This window comes from Arachis stenosperma, chromosome 10 (genome assembly GCF_014773155.1).
Source record: "Arachis stenosperma cultivar V10309 chromosome 10, arast.V10309.gnm1.PFL2, whole genome shotgun sequence".
Lineage (NCBI taxonomy): Eukaryota > Viridiplantae > Streptophyta > Magnoliopsida > Fabales > Fabaceae > Arachis > Arachis stenosperma.
The window spans coordinates 131287702-131306235 of record NC_080386.1 but is presented as its reverse complement, the minus strand read 5'-3'; the positions used below and the strand labels follow the sequence as shown (position 1 = coordinate 131306235).

At 33.8% G+C, this 18534-nt stretch overlaps 3 protein-coding genes across 4 annotated transcripts; 2 read left to right on the top strand and 1 right to left on the bottom strand.

Moving 5' to 3' along the window:
• The first annotated feature begins 255 nt into the window (after positions 1-255).
• Positions 256-6655, top strand: LOC130956553 (FH protein interacting protein FIP2). Its single transcript, XM_057883601.1, has 11 exons — positions 256-475; positions 658-767; positions 864-998; positions 1576-1731; positions 2168-2251; positions 2626-2672; positions 2754-2827; positions 3743-3801; positions 4487-4546; positions 5339-5419; positions 6174-6655. Exons 1-11 carry the CDS (start codon positions 427-429, stop codon positions 6225-6227), a joined length of 909 nt encoding a protein of 302 aa, XP_057739584.1. The 5' UTR covers positions 256-426; the 3' UTR covers positions 6228-6655.
• Positions 6656-7932: 1277 nt separating this feature from the next.
• LOC130956329 (zinc finger CCCH domain-containing protein 48-like) lies at positions 7933-11139 on the top strand. 2 transcript variants are annotated; one of them, XM_057883367.1, is made up of 7 exons: positions 7933-9004; positions 9165-9350; positions 9459-9560; positions 9690-9839; positions 10176-10355; positions 10482-10579; positions 10681-11139. In XM_057883367.1, exons 1-7 carry the CDS (start codon positions 8591-8593, stop codon positions 10823-10825), a joined length of 1275 nt encoding a protein of 424 aa, XP_057739350.1. In that variant the 5' UTR covers positions 7933-8590; the 3' UTR covers positions 10826-11139. The 2 variants fall into 2 exon arrangements, with proteins under 2 accessions (XP_057739350.1, XP_057739349.1); XM_057883366.1 differs by having other exon boundaries at positions 9429-9560.
• Positions 11140-13115: 1976 nt separating this feature from the next.
• Positions 13116-14672, bottom strand: LOC130955916 (uncharacterized). Its single transcript, XM_057882917.1, has one exon. The coding sequence runs from the start codon at positions 14542-14544 to the stop codon at positions 13393-13395; it is 1152 nt and encodes a 383-aa protein (XP_057738900.1). The 5' UTR covers positions 14545-14672; the 3' UTR covers positions 13116-13392.
• Positions 14673-18534: the final 3862 nt, after the last annotated feature.

Below are 18534 nucleotides of genomic sequence, written 5' to 3'. Positions count from 1 at the left end.
TATACATAAATATATAATAATTGATTTGATAACTAATTTAAATTAATATTAACAAATAATCCTTAATTAATGAATAAAAAATATAATAACTTGTAATACTTTATTTATTGATGATATAGTAATTGATAATTGAATGATAAATTTTCTACAATAAAGAAAAACATTGTACAAAATTAAAATTAAGCTAAAAAATAAAAATAAATAATAAATAAAAAAGGAGGAAGTAGTTAGTAGCAATTTCTTTTTTCGGCAATCTCTATCCTCAACTCAGCTGAAGAGAACGTTTTGTAAATTCCTGATTCCTTTGTTCCAAATCGCAAAACCGAAAAATAGTGTCAGTGTTGTGCCATGGAAGCTTGAGCTCGTAGTTTTGGTGCGAGTCCTGCGACTGCAACACTCTTCCTTCTCTTTCTTTCTCTGCCTACAATGAAGGACGCCGAATCCCATTCGCCTTCTGTCGTTCGCCTCAACATCGGTATGCTTCTGTTCTCTCTCATTCATTCCGATCTCTTTTTCCCCAATTCTCTAGAATTAGGGATTTTATGTAATTGCGAATTTATTATTTTGGAGTTTGGACCGTTCAATGCTTGGTTGAGGAAAAATGAATATCTGTCATAATTATGTGTTTTGGTCCTTGTTCGTGAAAAATTTTCGCAGGGGGCAAGAAATTCTGCACCACCACTGATACGTTGACTCAGCGGGAGCCTGATTCAATGCTGGCTGCTATGTTCAGTGGTCGCCATACTCTCTGCCTAGATTCTGATAAGGCAATGTCAAATTCTGTCTTTCTTTGTTTATACTTGTATATGGTTTCCTCAATTATGCACTTTTGGCTTTGTTTATTGATTTGGTGAAAATTGCAGGGATATGTCTTTGTTGATAGGGATGGTAAACACTTCCGTCACATTCTTAATTGGTTGAGAGATGGTGTGGTGCCCACTCTGGAGGACTCTGAATATAATGAACTATTGCGGGAGGCTGAGTACTATCAGTTACTTGTAAGTATTGCTCTTTTTCAATGGATTGTGGTTCGATGATTTGAAAGCTGAAATTTACATTCTTAGACTGCTTCTTGTTTGCTTTGTGTAGTTCTAAGATTGTCATCATTGTACTTTCTAGTTTTCAGCTTTGACTAAAACATGTGTAAATGAGTTCCTTCATCGATTTGTCATAAGAATATCATCATCGTGGGAATGCCATGCACCATCATTATATTGATAATGTGTTTTTAAATTTTAATCAAAGAAAGGTTTTGATGTTTTAAATTTTAGTACACAGTTCACATTTGTTTTGACATCTGTATTGAGAAGAGCAACCTGTGATGGAATTACCCCCTTCTTAAATGTAAAGAATGTCCTTCATTGTATCGTAAACAAATAGAATGCATACTTGCACCTGCTATTATTGCTTTGATAGCTCCATATGCCTTAATGTTGAACTTTAATTTCCTCATATACCTTCCTATAGCTTTGCTCCAGTTGCTTGATCATTTTGAAAAGAAAGTAAGAAAATTAAACTTCAGGCCTTCATGGAATCCCTGATTGGCTGATCCTGTGAGTACTTTTGAAATATCAGGGGCTAATAGATGGAATTAATACTGTCCTTAATAAGAGGAAGGAAGATGATGACCTCCATACAGAGTTAACACGGACTGATATTATCAAGTGCATACAATCTGATAAAGTTAGGTTTCGAGGGGTTAATCTTTCTGGCCTTGACCTCTCTAAACTGGTAAATTTCGAGATCATTATTATACTTTTTAACATTATTTTAGACTCATAGATCACTTGTGAAAGCAGTTATTTAATTAATGTAATGTATTTTGGCAGAGTGGTGCATTGACCTTCAAATGTCAAATACATACCTTGTGTTTAATTTAGCTTTATCTAGTGTCATTAACACAAGTTTTGTCAGTTATACTAAGTTTTCACTACTCATTAGTTACTCTTATATCCGTATGTTCTTTCAATATTATACTAATGTAGCACTTTAAGAATGTTCGTGACATGTGACTTGTTACCTTATGTGGAGAGAAACTGAAGTAACAAGATGATGAACCAATGTAATATGTTAAGGGGATCTAAGTCATATTCGTAGGAAATCTTAAGTGATCAATGTATGAAGAATAATACTCTGACATTGTCTGTCTTTTGATTTGGATTTTCAGGATTTATCCTTTGTAGATTTCAGCTATGCTTGTCTAAAAAATGTATTCTTTTCAAGAGCAAACCTTCAGTGTGCAAAGTTTCGGGTAAGTATGATTCTGACTAGACTTATAATACTTGCGTGTCAATTCAACAAGTCTGGCAAAATTACTTAAGATTGGGCTGAATTTAGTATGGGCTGTTTCTCCAATTGGTGTACAATTTAAAATCCAATTTTATGATCATCTAAAAAATATACATCATTTTAGTGTAATTTATTTGCAAATGATCAATGTTACTTATTAATGAAGACTTGCTAATATGAAAAAGAACACATTTTCCAAGATTATGTTTCAAAATTTGTCAAGTTTTATGCTTGTGAGCTTGTCTTGTATTAGTTAGGTGCGGGATTGTAAAATTGGCTGGTACTAACCACATTGTGCATGTTATCTTGATACCTACCTATAATTCAATTTAATAGGATGTTGATGCTGAGGCTTCCATCTTTCACAATGCAACTTTGCGGGAGTAAGTCACTGAGGAATTTTGTTTGTTTATTTATTGTATGCATTTTTCGGCCTCTTAGTTATTTAATCTTGCCTAGGGAAGATGTGAATTTACTGGGGCAAATCTTCGCGGTGCTTTATTGGCTGGTGCATGCCTTCAGAGTGCAAATTTACAAGGTCTGTTATTATCTTTATGTGCTTTTTGTCTGTTTTGATACAGCAGATCGATATTTTTTACAGCTAAATGCTGGTTTATCACTTGATAGTTCCACCATGTATGTATTTTTGCCTCGCAATACCTTGTCATTGTTGCTGTTTCATACCAATAAAGAACAACTAAGCCTTGTCTCGCCATATGGGGTTGGCTACATGGATTAGTTGTCCTATGGGATTATATGAAAACCAAATTTTCAGTAAAACCATCTTATGTTTCACGGGGCTTCTATTTCCCTTAGTCTTCTTATATGACTAAAATACCTTGATAAAGTGTCCTATCTTCAGTTTGATAGATGCCACACCAAATTTCCCTTGGCTATATCCTCTGTCTGTACATCCACTGCCCCATAACACATTCATCTTAGTTATATATATTTCTTCTATTAGCTGTATATTGTACAATATTCTCTACTGCACAATCTGACTTGCCTAAGAGTTGTCCACTGAATTTTCCTTTGACTTTTATAAGCGTTTCTCTATTTTCTTCCTAACTTGAATGAGATCACTTTGTAAGGTGAATCAAGGTTCCTAAATTTCTCAATTACTCAGCCTGCGCTGTGAATTAATTCGTAAGCAATATGCTTGCTGTTTCTGGAAAATGCCATTTTAGATAATGATGAACTTGAAGACAGAAAATATTTATAAGCACAAAGGAAGCGGATATAGTGTAAATCAAGCCCTAGCTTTTGTGCTCTCCTTTAATTTATTCTCCTAGCTTCCAGGTTAATATTTTAATTTGGTCTCCATCCTTGTTGGTGGTATATTTGTTATGGAAACCAAGTGAAATTGGAAGGTGCAATTTTCTCCTTTTTTTATGAGTATGTCAAAACACTATACTTGAAAATGACGTCATTTGTTTGAAACCTTATTCTGCAGATGCGTGCCTAGTAGATTGTAGCTTCTGTGGAGCTGATCTGCGTTCTGCACACCTACAGGTTCAACAATCTGAATCATTAACTTGCACGCATATGTTTGTGTTTTTGCTTTTGCTCTCTTGGTTACTAAAAGCATTTGATATGAAGTATCTTCCAGTATATTCTTCCATTTGTCTATTTGTTATTCCCCTGGCAGAGGAACGATATCAACATCAGTACAGCATATTGAATTTTTTTTGTAACTCCTAATAAAATAAAGCCGTGATCGAGAGACATAGACGAAGAGAGGGAGAGTGAGTTAGAGAGTAGAGACTAACAGAGGGTTCACAAGTTTGTGGGTTTTGGATGGCCACCGTATTACTGAATTGGCTGAAATGATCTTTGGTTGGTTGGGGATTTGAGATCATTAGACAATATTGTTTCCTTGATGGTTGGGCAGAGTGTCGTGGACAGTGACAGTGCAGTTAGGCTGCTAGTCTTTTGTTTTGTCCCTCCCCCTATCATCCTTTCCACATCAACATCAACAACAAAGCCGGGGAAAAAAATCCCCAAACAACATAAGAATGTTGTATGTTTAAAGTGTTAATATTTAATACATAACTGGAGTAAGAAAATAACATTTACTTGTATATGTTGCTTGATGGATGATTTTGATACCCATGAGATGGATAGTTTGATACAAGCAGCACCATGTCTTGGTTGAAAGATTCTGATGACTAATAATTAGCACATTTAATTTTCTCAGAATGCAGATCTTACTAATGCCAATTTAGAGGGGGCTGTCCTAGAAGGAGCTAACTTAAAGGTAATTTATTCTGGACCTGTATGGGATTTATATAAAAGGGTTGTTTTTTCCAGGGAAAATGTTGCAAATGATTGCAGAATAATCAGTTTACCATATTTGGAATATTTTTCATCTCTTGCTCCTTTTGGTTGATAAATTGTACAGATTTCCTCCAAAAACATTTTATCCATGATGTGGTTCTCTAGCTTTGCAAGATATTTGATAACATGTGTATCTATACCGGTTCTGGAAATTAATTCCACTTATTGGAGGTTGCAAACTTTGCTGATTTATAATAATAATAATATTAATGAATCATACATGTATTATTGCTGGGCAACCATGAACCCCAACTTTATAAAATTGTTTGTAAATCATTAACATATCTTGGTGCAAAATGGGATTTCTTATAACATGGTTTCATGCATTCTGGAAACAATCTCTTCATTCAGAGGTTAGGCTACATATGCCTAACATTCCCCCGTTGATAGAAGGATGATGTGGGGTATCTAACAAAATTATGAAAAAACTTTGTATGTTATAAGTTTGAAATTTCTTTGACCTTTTTCTAACAAAAAAAATTAAGGGAGGCCTAAGTTATTTCGGAAAAAATAAAGGAAGAGGCTTATGTAGAATGCAAAATAAGGGAGGCATGTGTTATATTAAGAAAAAGATGGTACTGTAATTTCGTATTAAATCTATCATAATTATATATGCTTTACTAATAATTAAGTTCAGGCATCTTCCATCAAATTGTCTTTATGGTTAGTGTGAAGTGTTTCCTTATTATGAAATCATTTATGTTCTTCTCAGGGTGCAAAATTGAACAATGCTAACTTGAAGGGTGCTAACCTTCAACGAGCTTATCTACGTCATGTCAATCTTCGAGAGACAGTACGTAATTTAGCTAACTCTTTTTTATTAATTTGAAATTTCTTGCTATTTATGAAGACCTTAGGAAGGGGAATCTTGGAGCAATAGTTGAGTTGTCTCCATGTGATGTTCATAAGTGTGAGGTAATCCACACATCTAGAACTAACTCTTGGGGTTGAGTTAGGTCCAGAGCCCACTCAATTCTACTTATTGCTTCATAAAAAACTGCTAGTTGTAACCAAAACCAAGTACTTCATTTTAAGCAATTTAAACAATCAGTAGTAATTTTTATGTAGGAAGAGATATGGAGTTTCTGATTTCCTTTTGATTGGATTCTGGCTTTGCTCCCAACTGCAAATATAGCAATATATGCAAATGCAACATATGCATAGATGGCTGGTTTTATTGTCCTCTTTATCATATAGGTGAGTAGCATGAGTGCATGAGTGCATGACTAAGCCAAAGTGAAAGCAAGAAAAGAGAGGAGTGATGTATGTGTGTTTTCTATTACCACTGTTACTAGTAAAAGACTGAGAATGTAAGTAGAAATGTGCATTGAATTGGGGAAACTCCTAGCAATGTGCCAAGAACCCAAAAATTTGGTAAGATACACGTTTCAGAAAGTTGAAGACTTTTAGGCTCGTAGCTCCACAATCTCTCTAAGAATTACTCTCATCATGATCAACCACACTAACTAATGAGAATAACTATTTGCTGTTCGAAGTATGATAGTCTAGCATATATTCACTACTTTTTCCTTTTATTATTTACTCAGCACTTGGAAGGTGCAAAGCTTGATGGTGCCAATTTGCTTGGAGCAATCAGATAAGAGTTTAGTTGCAGCTGTGTATATTGGGAAGTTGGCATATGGTTATGGAATGTTAATAGTAGATAAGTGAAACCTGTGAAGCTGAATATTATGTTTGAAGGGTGCATGCTACACTAGTGCTGCTCACGAAGCGATACTTACTGGCCATTATTGTTAGTGTTTGTGCTGGCAGATGATCACCTCCGGTATGCCGTTGTTGTGCGGAGGAACGCAGTTTGTGTCATCTTTTCTGTTTCTTGTGGTTTGGTGTTTTCCTAATATATCCTCCTAAAGAAAGTTCTGTGATATCACTATTTATATGTGAACCATCTTGTGTTTATCGCTTTACTCGAGTGACAATAAGGCATGTACTTGTTGTTGAAACCACATAATTATGATTACGAAGTGTATATAGCATGGTTAAATATGATTGAGTGTATGATTCCGTATTGTGGGGTTTATTTGATTCATAAATCATAGAGGATATTCTCCTAGGAAAAAGGAGAGGAATGATTTCTGTTGGAGAAGGGACAATATCTAGGGTTATGCTAGACTTTAATTAGTTGTTTAGGCTGAAAATTTTTGGCTCTTATATTAGGCAAAACACATAAAAAGAGTGGCAGAATTCTAGTTCACAGGAAGCATTCCAATTGAGAGTCCCTCGACAATCAATATACATACAAGAGAAGACCATTGTAAACTATTTTAATTTCTCAGCTAATTAAATTTAACTATTCAAATGATCGTTCATGCAGTGCATAAGAAATTGAATATACTAGTTAATCAGGGCGTATGATTAGATTATAGTGAATATTTTGTACTCTCTAAAATATAAGAGGTTATTTGGTTTGATAATCCATAATTACATACTCTATTTTCATTTTCGTCCAACTTTATTTCTTCATAAAATTTTGAACACAAAAGGTATTAAAAATGAAAACATGGACCAAACATACAATTAACTGATTAAGCTCTTATTGGTTTATGTTTTTACCTTTTGTTAAGGAATAATGGAAAAGTCAAAGGTTAGTTTTAGGAAATTCTAAAAACAAAAAAGTACCAAAAATAGAAATAAATGCAAAAATCGAAGAATCAATAATGACTCAATAGTGTCAATTGGATATGTGATCTCATTGACCGACTAGTTTCTTAATCTTTTGACCTCCTCAAAAGTAAAGAAATCAATTGCACAAAGGGTCCAACATATTCCTGAAACTCAACATCATCCTTTCAATTGAAGACTTTTAAGTTCACTTCTTTTAACTACCTTCACAAAGGTTCGCTACCCAAAAATAATGGATTTAACTTAAAAAGATTTTGTTAATTAGTAATGAATTTAGTTAATATGTGTCCTAACTTATGTTAAGATTATTTTAGTAAATTTTTTTAATCTTTTTATTTTAATAAATATATAATAAATATAAAAAAATTAAATTTTTTTAATAAGTAATTTTAACATGTATCTTTAGATCATATTTTGCTAAACTCTAATAATTTAAAGACATTCTTTAAACTAAAAATAAAAAGCTTTGAGCCTTTGATGTATGTGTATTCAATAAATGGAAAAGGCCCAAAAAAAGGGTAAAAAAAAAGCGCGAGAGAAAAAGAGAAAGAAAATAATAAAATATGAATAATAATAATAAAAAAAGACTGTGTGTTCCCTCGTAATAACCTATAAATAGGTGGATACCCACACTCCCACAAGACACATTTCTGTTCTCTGCGCTTCTTTTGCAAGTCAAAATCTTCTTTTGAGAATTTGGATCTCTCGTCTCTCTGCTGTGCGATTTCCGATCCAATACTCTTCTCAGGTTTGCCTCTTCTCGCACACGAAAACATTAGCAGATTCTCCTTTTAGGGTTCTTCCTCGTATGATGGATGATCCACAAGAATGTTTGTTCTCTCCGATTATATTGACCTCAGTGAAGGGTTACGCACTCCCCTGGTGGAAAATTAGGGTTTCAATTTTATGGTTCCTTTTGATTTCTTTATTAGGGTTTTCTGAAGGGTTGGCGATACGGTATATAGGGGAAAGGGGTAGGATGATAGCGTAGTCATGATTAAAGTTGATTTGCATTATTTGGATTTCCACTCATTCCTCCGGTTTTGATGGACGTGAAGTTCCGCAATCTGGAAGCACCGTAATCGTTTTTGTTTTCTTGTTCGTCTTTTACGTTGTAACTAAGTGTACTAGGGTTTGGTTAAAGGAATATTTGGTGAGCATGTAGTTTGGGGTTTTGAATTTTGATTGTTGAATTGATTCTGGAAGGTAAGTTATTGTTGAGTTTTGGATGACAGCATGAGTAGTGGAGGATGTTATTGATGGACTGTAGAATATGCCTGATATGGGATCTTATTGGAATGTGTCATTTTTTTAGAGCAATATGGATATAAAGGCTGCAAGAAGGACTGAACGTTTTGGTGCAAGAGCGATAACGTGTGTCTACTGGCAAGCTGGGAAATGCAACAGAAACCCGTGCAGTTTTTTGCACAGAGAAACACCAATACCACCAAATACTGGATATTGTAATGGCAATAGTACTTATTCTCATAAGTGCATGAAGAAGCGCCATTCCTCTTCTAATAATAAGTCTTCCCCCAAGCATAACTCGAAGAATGTATTCATAAGAAAGATGGGAGGAGGTAGTCTTGCTAGGGATTATCAGAAGCCATCACAAAGTATTTGTAGATACTGGGTGAATGGCAATTGTGTACGCGGTGAGCACTGTCGCGATTTGCATTCATGGTTTTATGGTGATGGCTTTTCAACATTAGCAAAGCTTCGAGAACACAAGAAGGTACTTGGGGTCTAATGCCACCTTATAGAATGATACATTAAACTCACGGATATTCAACTTTTTGTCTTTGTAAATATCTTCTTTTAATAGCTTTCCGTTTAGGGTTGGATAGGTGTCTAAATATTGTTTGTAATCATAATTTGTGGACATTTGTCAACAGGTTATCACTGGGATTGCACTTCCAGCTGGATCAGATAAATTATATTCTGGAAGCACTGATGGGACAATCCGGACATGGGACTGCCATACTGGAAAATGTGTCAATGTGGTAAATCTTGGAGCAGAGGTTATTTCTATGATCAGCGAGGGTCCATGGATTTTTATTGGTCTGAGGAATGCTGTCAAAGTAAGATCTCCTTCAGTCCTGTTTATATCATTGTCATTATTATATCTTATAGAGAGGTGATTTGCATCTAATCTAAAGTCTGATTATGTGGTTGTGGCTATTGTGAAGGCTTGGAATGTTCAGGCTTCACTAGAGTTTACTTTAGATGGACCAAAGGGGCGAGCTCTTTCCATCATTGTTGGCAGCGAAACCCTTTTTGCTGGGGATGAGGTAATTTACCTGCGGCAGTTGCCACGTTTTCTAATACAGGAACCGTATGAAATGTAGCTAGCAATTTGATGATTGTGTTTTTACAGCTGAACTGTACTAATTTTTATATCATCTGATGATAAATTGCAGGATGGAGTAATTTCTGCATGGAGAGGCGGTTCTGAATCTATATCTCCTTTTAAACTGGTTGCATCACTAAATGGCCACACCAGCGACGTAGTTTGCCTAGCAGTTGGAGGCAAGATGCTATACTCAGGGTCCATGGACCACAGCATTAAGGTGTGTCTATTGTCTGTTCTTTGTATGTTCCCTCAAAATTGGATATATTGGTCTATGAAGAGCTAGTTAGAATATGTGAATTTTTTTAAACACGAGATTGGAGAAATTTGATATATAATCTTCTGAAGATCAGTTTCTTCATTCTGATTTCGCACTTTGGTAACATGTATGAGTTCTTTCTTTTGTTCTTTCTTTTTCTTCATAATGTTTACTTTTGGTCACAATGATCTTGGATCGGTTGCTGTCTTCCTTTATTAGCTACACAATTGCTTGCTGCTTCTTCCTGCACAGTACACAGTAACCTTGTTAAAGCAATGTCTATCTTGTTTTATTCAGGTTTGGGACATGGATACATTAGATTGTAAAATGACCCTTAGCGGACATGCTGACACAGTAACATCCCTTATTTGTTGGGACTCTTATTTGTTATCAAGTTCGTTTGACTGCACAGTCAAGGTCTGGGTTGCCACTGAAGAGGGATCTTTGAAAGTGACATACACACACAGAGAGGAGAATGTAAGTTACATAATTATAAAGAAGCTATATTATAAGTATATGGTGTTTTCTCAAGCTAATGTTTCTTATTATGGTAATCAAGAAGTTAGTTTATTCACCCAATCAACATCTTTTATTTTGTTATAGGGTGTTCTTGCACTTTGTGGGATGACTGATGCAGATGCCAAGCCAATATTGTTTTGCTCTTGCCTTGACAATTCAGTTCGCCTTTATGAATTGCCATCGTGAGTGAACTTAACACTTGTATTGTTTCACAACTTTCATTATGTCTGTTATGCATACTCTTCTATGCTGTTGACCCTCCTAACTGCTCCTCCTTTTACAGATTTTCAGAGAGGGGTCGGTTATTTGCAAGACGAGAAGTGCGATCACTTGAGATAGGTCCTGGTGGTCTCTTCTTTACCGGAGATGGAACTGGTTCAGTGACAGTGTGGAAATGGTTGGATGAGCCCAAGGTGGCATCATCTTGAGTTTCTTCACCAGCTGCCTAGATTTTAGATTGTCCGTGATATTATGCATCTGCTTGCTTCTTTCAGTGGGCAGATGATTATTTTTTTGCTTCATGAGAAGCGATACTAGTTGTAAATAAAATAAAAACTATATATTCAAGTAAGAATCCTGGTTCAATTTTACTACCTTCAGCTTCATTTCTACTGTTTTAATTCCAAGAACAAGTTTTCTTTTCCCGTCTTTGGAAGAGACTCGTTTTCATCCGCTTCCCATTGTAAACATCAACATTGGTTTGACATACCATGTTATTGCAAGTGTTTTTATAAAAATAATTTAGAAGGTTATGTAATTTTGTAGAGGTTTGTAATTAAATTCTTCCTGTTCATAAAAATTAAACGAAACTGCATATTATAGATATATACCTGAGGGGGACTTGATTAAAAATAATAATTAAAATGAACAATAAAAATTTAACTACAAAATAAAAAACAAGTTATAAAGATTATATTGAACCACAAGTTTTTGGCCTAGTTTTTGGGGAAAGAACCCCAAACACAAGAAAAAACCAGAAAAGAAAAATGCGAAAAGAAAAAGGAACAGATCAAGACCCTCTTAAATGGAGGGTCCGTAACAATCACAAAGGAGTGCATAACAAATATCAGATGGTATTCTATTGAACAGATGTAAACCAAGAGGCATGTCCTGCCCTTTTTTGGTTAGGCGTCTGCTACTGAGTTAGCTTCACGAAGGGAATGTAACCAAATAGTGCTCTGCAAGCGAGCAGCCATGATACAGATGTCTTGGATGATGGGGGCACAGAAATGGGTTGAGGAGCAACCATGATTGATGAACTTGATAACCGCAGCTGAATCAAATTCTAGGACAATGGAATGGTATCCGCTAACTACCGCAATTTGCAGGCCATGAACGATTGCCCATAATTCAACATGCATAATAAAGCAGTCACCTAAATTGCATGAGAAACCTTTCAAAAATCTACCATCTGCATCTCTAAACACTCCACCACACGCCACATTGTTTTTATGGGTATAAAGGGAGCCGTCAACATTAAGTTTCACAAAATCTGTAGGAAGTCGAGACCAAGCAATGTAGCAATCCCCGGTAGCCTGGGGTTCCTAGGTAGAATGTTACTTTTCGTGACTTTTAGAAACTCCTACGACCAAGCTTTAATTCTACTCACTGCAGTAACCATTGGAATAGACTGCCGTTAAAAATGAGCTTGTTCTTGAAGTGCCATAAAGAGGAGGCAGCTACACCAAAGAGACATGGCAGTCATTCTTGCTAGTGAGGTTCTACATCAGCCAATCGTTCATATGCATATTGAAGAAAGAATTCACAATATTGGGAGGGAGAAGATATTTCCAAATGCTTCCAAATGCATTGCGCGTAGGAAATGGAGATTATTTAGAGCCTGTTTGGGCTGTTTTAAAAATAAATTTTTTTTTTATTTTTTACTTATAAAAAATAATAGTATTAATATTTGGTGTAATTTTTAAAATTAAATTATAACAAAAAATAAAAAAAATAACTTCTCTGATAATATTATTATTTTTTATTACATTTCTATAAAATAAAAATTTTTAAAACTAAAAATTTAAATACTATAAATTATTTTTAATATAATTATTTATTATTTAAGTTATTTTTTTTAAAAAATTAATTAAATTGTTTATCCAAAATAAACCTTAATCTATTTCAAAGTATCTTCCACCTTTATTGGGGTCTTCAGTTCATGTCAAAAATGACCCCGAAATAATGGAACAACCGAACAACCATAGTAACGAAAAGAGAAGTAAAATATTTCTCTTTCTCTTAGGCTTTGTTTGGATAGAAGAAAGAAAATGAGAGGAAAGAAAATGAGTGAAAAGAAAATAGAAAGAAAAGTAGAGTTATTTGTATGTTGTTTGGTTTAAGAGAAAATGGATGGAAAGAAAATAGAGAGAAAATTTTCTTTTGTTTGGATGGAAAGAAAAGTGAGAAGAAAGAAAATCATAAAGTATAAAATTACATTAATACCCTTATAACAAAATAAAGTATAAATATTTTTATTTATTTATATTTTATCGCATTTTATAAATATTTAAAATATTATAATTTTATATATTTAATTTAAATTATTTATTTAATACACATATAATATTTAAATATAAATTTTTATTATAATAATATATTAAAACTATTAAAACTAAATTTATATTGATAATTATTAATAATAATATAACTATGGGCAATATTGTAAATATACAAAAATAATCTTTCTCTTCTAGTTTTCTTGCTTGTTATGGATGGAAAATTTTTTTGGTGGGACCCACAAAAATTTTTTCCTTCCTTTCCATTTTCTTTAGCATCCAAACAATGAAAAATAACATTTTCCATTCATTTTCTTTCCATCCTTTTTCTTTCCTCTTATTTTCCTTTGAAACAAACATAGTGTTATTGTAAAATGTGCAATCTTTTCTAATAATAACTGAAAAAAAAAAAACTTTTCTTAAGCGGAGAAAAAAAACATAATTTAAGTACAAGAAGTTGGGTTTACAAGAGGAGAGACTAAAGAGAGTGAAGTGATTCAATTGATCTTCTTATCCATGTTGTTGACAAGCTGCCTCATTTGAAACCTCCAACCCCAGAAAAAAACCAACCCCACTCCCACCATCACATACAACCAAACATTCTCACCCTTGCTTTCTTTAGGCGACCTCACTTCCTCAATGGCAAAACTCTCCCTCTCCGAATTCCCCAAAACACCCTCCTTCATACGCCCGTACAACACATACGCCCTATCCCCCTCTCCAACTACCACCGAAGTTGGGTACCCTTCCAAGTCAAGGTCAATTTGGTCAAACACCACAGCCTCACCCCACCCATCGTTGCTCTTCAGAAACCACAGCTTCCCAGCCACAGGTGACACAACCAAAACGACACCGTCGCTCCTCAAAGCGACAGCGTCAGCGCCAATCAGATCGTCGTTCAGCAGCACGAGCCTTGCGGTGCCGTCTTCAGCATCCACCTTGAACATCTTCCCCGTATTCGATTGCACCACCAATAAGTAACCGTTGCTGACGTAAGCGATGCCATTGAGGCCGCAGAAACTATACCATGCTTCGCGGTCCACGGGGTGTTCCGTGAACCTGCGGGAGTTAGATAAGATCGAAGCTTCCCCTTTGTCGTTGACTTTCCAGATGAAGTTTCCTGCGGAGTTAGTGACGTATGCGTTTCCCTTGAAGTCCACCGTGACGTCGTTTGCGATGGCGTCGTCGGAGCCATCGGATTCGCCGTTGTCGACGGAGGAGAGGAGGGAAAGGAATAGGCGTTGGCCGGAGCGGAGGTCGTAGGCAGCGAGGGCGTTGAAGGGAGGGAGGGGTTTGAGCGCGTGGAGTACGGCGAGGACGCGGTTGTTGCGTGAATCGACGGCGAGCCCCAAAACAGTGACGTTTTCTGGGAGAGAAGGATCGGAGATTAGAGTTTCCACTACGCCGGCGTCGGAGACGGCGGAGATGGTGCGATGGCGTAGGGAGCCGACGAGAAAGTGCTGTCCCTTGGAATCCCAGGCGAGGCCTTCGGGAAAGAGGTTGGGTGACCGGAATGTGATTACATGGCTGTTTCCGGCAAGTGAAGTTGAGATCCCGACAGAGGAGAGAATGAATAAGAGGATTGTTGTAGTGGTGGCCGCCGAGATGAAGGAGTGAAGATGATTGGATGAGAGGATTGGGAGAGTCATGATTGCGTTTTTGAAACTGGGTTTTTGGGATACGTCTTTGAAGGTTCTGGTGGGGAAGGGTTTCGTCGTAACAAGATTGAAAGAGTATATAAAGAGTACCTAAACTTCAAAGAATACATGAACACTATGTAAAGATAAAGAATATTTTGTTATATATTTTTTAATTGATTGAATTATAAAATAAAATTAAATATATATAAAGTATTGTTTACAAAAGATAAAAATAAAGATAGGATAAGAAAGTAATATAAAAATAAGATAAGATAATAAAAACTAAAATTAAAAGGATTAAATACTATTTTCGTTCTTAAAGTCTGCGTGAAAATCAAAATTGTCATTTTTTTTGTTATTAAAATCATCCTCAAAACATTATAAAATCGTCCTTTTTTATTTTAATTTTATTCTTTTATCATATTACCCTTCATTATTAGTAAAAATAATTAATAAAAATATTAAAAAATTAAAACAAAACTCACCCCCTTTTCCCACCCCTCCCCTCACGTAACTCTCTCACCCGTTCATCCCACTCCCTCACTCACTCTCCCGTAACCTCTCATCCCCTCACCCCTACTCCCTCGCACCACCCCCCCTTCTTTCTTCCCCTTCCTCTTCTTACTTTTTCTCAATCTCCTTCCTCTTCTCATTACTCACAACAAAACAGCGAAGTCTCCCTCCTAATGACCAAACGACGGCGGTGGCAATCCCTAAAAACGAATAAGTAGGGTGGCAGCGACAGTAAAAAAAAAAATTGAAGTTAAAATTGAGGTTGGAATTTTTAAAAGAGGGGGCATAAGGAAAGAAATGGGGTTACGGGAGTGGAGCGACGGAAATGGAGTGAGGGGTGAGGGGTGAGGGGATGAGGGAGGTACGGGAGGTACGGGAGTCAGGAGTTGGGAGTGGGGTGAGGGGTGGGGGTGAGAGAGTTACGGGAGGAAGGGGCGTTTGTTTTAATTTTTTAATATTATTTTTATTAATAATAAAGAGTAATATGGTAAAAAAATAAATTTAAAGTAGAAAAAAACGATTTTATAACGTTTTGTAACGTTGAAGATGATTTTAATAACAAAAAAAGGTTGGGAATGATTTTAATTTTCACCCCAGACTTTAAAAACAAAACAGTACTTAATTCAAATTAAAATTAAATTTATGTATTTTGTTGAAATAAATTTATAGATCATGAAGTTTTTTATTGTTATTATTGACTAAAGTAAAAAAAATGGTTTAATACCTCACTAGGACTCCATTCAAGAGAGTGCCATCCTTTAAACCACCCTCTAATTATCTTTTTGGTTCTTAGATTATTAGATATAGATATAGGCATATAGCTAATGAATTTAATTTTAATAAGTTATCCGGTCAGTTTAGATTAATTTTTTAAAAAATATTTATTTATTTATTTATTTTAAAAATATTATTTTTATTAGATAAATTTTTAAAAAAAATAAATATTAAAAATATCTTTTATTTTTATTTTTTTAAAATAAGATATTATTAAATTAAAAAAACATAAATAATTTATTTTTTTAATAAAAATATTTAAAAGATATATTTAAATAAATTTAAAATTAAATAAAAATATTTTATTTTAAAAAAATATTTATTTTTTTTACTTAAAATAGCCCATTTAAATCAATACTATATTATAAACAAAAATCACTACATGCTCTTAGTATATACTTTGTGATATGCTGATCGCTCATACAAAGTTAATAGATTTGATTCATACTCTTTATCATAAGTTTGTAACACACGAATATCGTTTAGAATTTTTTATTTAAATTAAATAAATATAAAAATTATAAAAATATATAAAATATAAAATAATTATCTAAAGGTACAAAGTATCATATTTGGAATATTGAGGGATGAATTAAAAAATAATCATACTATATATCCTTCTAATTTTGTATTTAACTCCATTCAAATTGACTCAGCACAAAAAAAATTCAAAATCATTAAATGTGTGTATAACATGCGCTCCAAATCCCCCAAAACGTTAACATTCATTTGCGCTTCATTATGAAACTTCTTTTCAATACGCACAAAACCGCTACTCTTCGAATCTCTCTCAAAATTACTCAAACCTCACTCACGTTCTTTGCGGAAATCGTTCGTTATTGGAGAAGAATCGAGAGAAGATTTCGCAAAGAAGAAGCAAAAACGAACAAAAATAGCAACAAAAAGTGTAAAAGGTATGAGAAAAACTACTGTTCATTCGGACAAATTGTTCATGTTGGGAATAAGGAGTATGACCACAATCCAATCAATCATGTATCAAATAATTTGTTATTGTTATTATATTAAAATGTTAATATAATAACGTCCTTGATTAAATTTAGAGATCTATCATTGTGATAGTGATCATAATATTGAGAGATAAATCTTTTATAATTTAATTTAAATTGTTTTTTGTCATAGGACTATTAAAAAAGACATTAATAACCCAAAAAGATAATATATATATATATATATATATATATATATTATATATATATATATATATATATATATATATATATATATAATATGGTCTTCATTGGATAAAGATTAATAGATCTCGTTTATTAAATTATATATATAGATGGTGCATATAGAAATATGACCATTGAACTGACTCACTATGAGAATTTCTAATGGTTATAATTACTGCATATTTGTCAATATGATATTCTTAAGATGAATATAGTAATAGAGTTTTCTTTGACCTGCGACTATTATAGTAATTAACAATGTATTTATTATACTTTGATTCCGGACACCTAATATCATGGGGTGCTAGTTGAATGGATATTGAGTATGATTTAAATACTTGTAGAATTAATTATTAGTCAATAAGAAATCCGTTAACTCTCGGTAAAGAGTTTGAGTTCTATGATTATAATGACTGAGATGAATAAAATCTTGGCCAAGGAGATTGAATGAATGAAGAAATTAGTTTCTTAAGTCATTCACAGTTCATTATAATAATGGTAACAAGTTAGAGTTTGACAATTAAACCATACTCTATGGGTTAACCAAGAGTTGGCAAAATAGAAGGAATTATACTTTATTCTTCTGAGGTTCTTAGTAAAAATATATTACTTCATACTATCGGGTTATTGAGGAGTGTTGCTAGACGTTAACCTTGATTAGTAAATTTAGTATGACTAATTTACTATCCGCTTAGTATTGAACCTATGGGGTCACACACTAACGAGTGTTTTAATCTTTGTTGTAGAATTATTTAATTGTTATTTTGATTTGATCAAATATATCATTGTATTAATTTAAAATAGAATATTATTATATTCTTTGCTAGCACCAAGATTATAATAATAGTATGATAATTGAGAGTATTAAATGAGATTTGAGAATAATTAATTATTTTATTTCTAAATTTGGATAAGATCCTAACTGATTCTGTTTCAAATTGAGTTATGATATGATTCATAAATTTGAAGGATTCAGATTTAGAATTTTAAGATATGATTTAAATTTGAATTGAGATTCAAATTTAAAATCAGTAACAAATCTCATACTATATATATGTATACCAATAGTACAGGAAATAAAAGAGAATAACAAGAGTTTTATTCATTTACCTATACATACATGAGTGTATGTGAGCCTAATTCTTGGAGAAGAATTTTATGGTGTGCAAAAAGTTGTAAGAGGTTTCTCAATCTAGATCAGATGTCCATTGGTCAAAGAGTTGACAGCAAAGATTAGTCTCGCCGGTATGGATACGCATAGAGTATTCGTACAATCGGAGAATAAAGTTTTTACTAAAGCGTCTAAAGGTATTTAGATCTGATCTATATATTATTTCAATAAAGTTTAAGTACAAAATAGATCTTTAAGGATTACTTTCTTTCTTCCGCTGCGTGTTATGAACACATGGTAATCCTTCAATTCATCCACAACACACCTGGTCTGCATAATGAACCCAACATGTTATTATGGTGAAACAATAGTATAGAACTAGATGAATGGAACATTATCTATTATATA

Bases quoted from the DNA above. Each gene is read 5' to 3' on its own strand.
- LOC130955916 (XM_057882917.1), bottom strand. From the start codon at position 14,544: ATGACTCTCCCAATCCTCTCATCCAATCATCTTCACTCCTTCATCTCG.
- LOC130956553 (XM_057883601.1), top strand. From the start codon at position 427: ATGAAGGACGCCGAATCCCATTCGCCTTCTGTCGTTCGCCTCAACATC. The intron at 768-863 runs GCAATGTCAAAT...TGAAAATTGCAG, and splicing joins TCTGCCTAGATTCTGATAAG to GGATATGTCTTTGTTGATAG. The intron at 3,802-4,486 runs GTTCAACAATCT...TAATTTTCTCAG, and splicing joins TGCGTTCTGCACACCTACAG to AATGCAGATCTTACTAATGC.
- LOC130956329 (XM_057883366.1), top strand. From the start codon at position 8,591: ATGGATATAAAGGCTGCAAGAAGGACTGAACGTTTTGGTGCAAGAGCG. The intron at 9,005-9,164 runs GTACTTGGGGTC...ATTTGTCAACAG, and splicing joins AGCTTCGAGAACACAAGAAG to GTTATCACTGGGATTGCACT. The intron at 10,580-10,680 runs GTGAGTGAACTT...CTCCTTTTACAG, and splicing joins CGCCTTTATGAATTGCCATC to ATTTTCAGAGAGGGGTCGGT.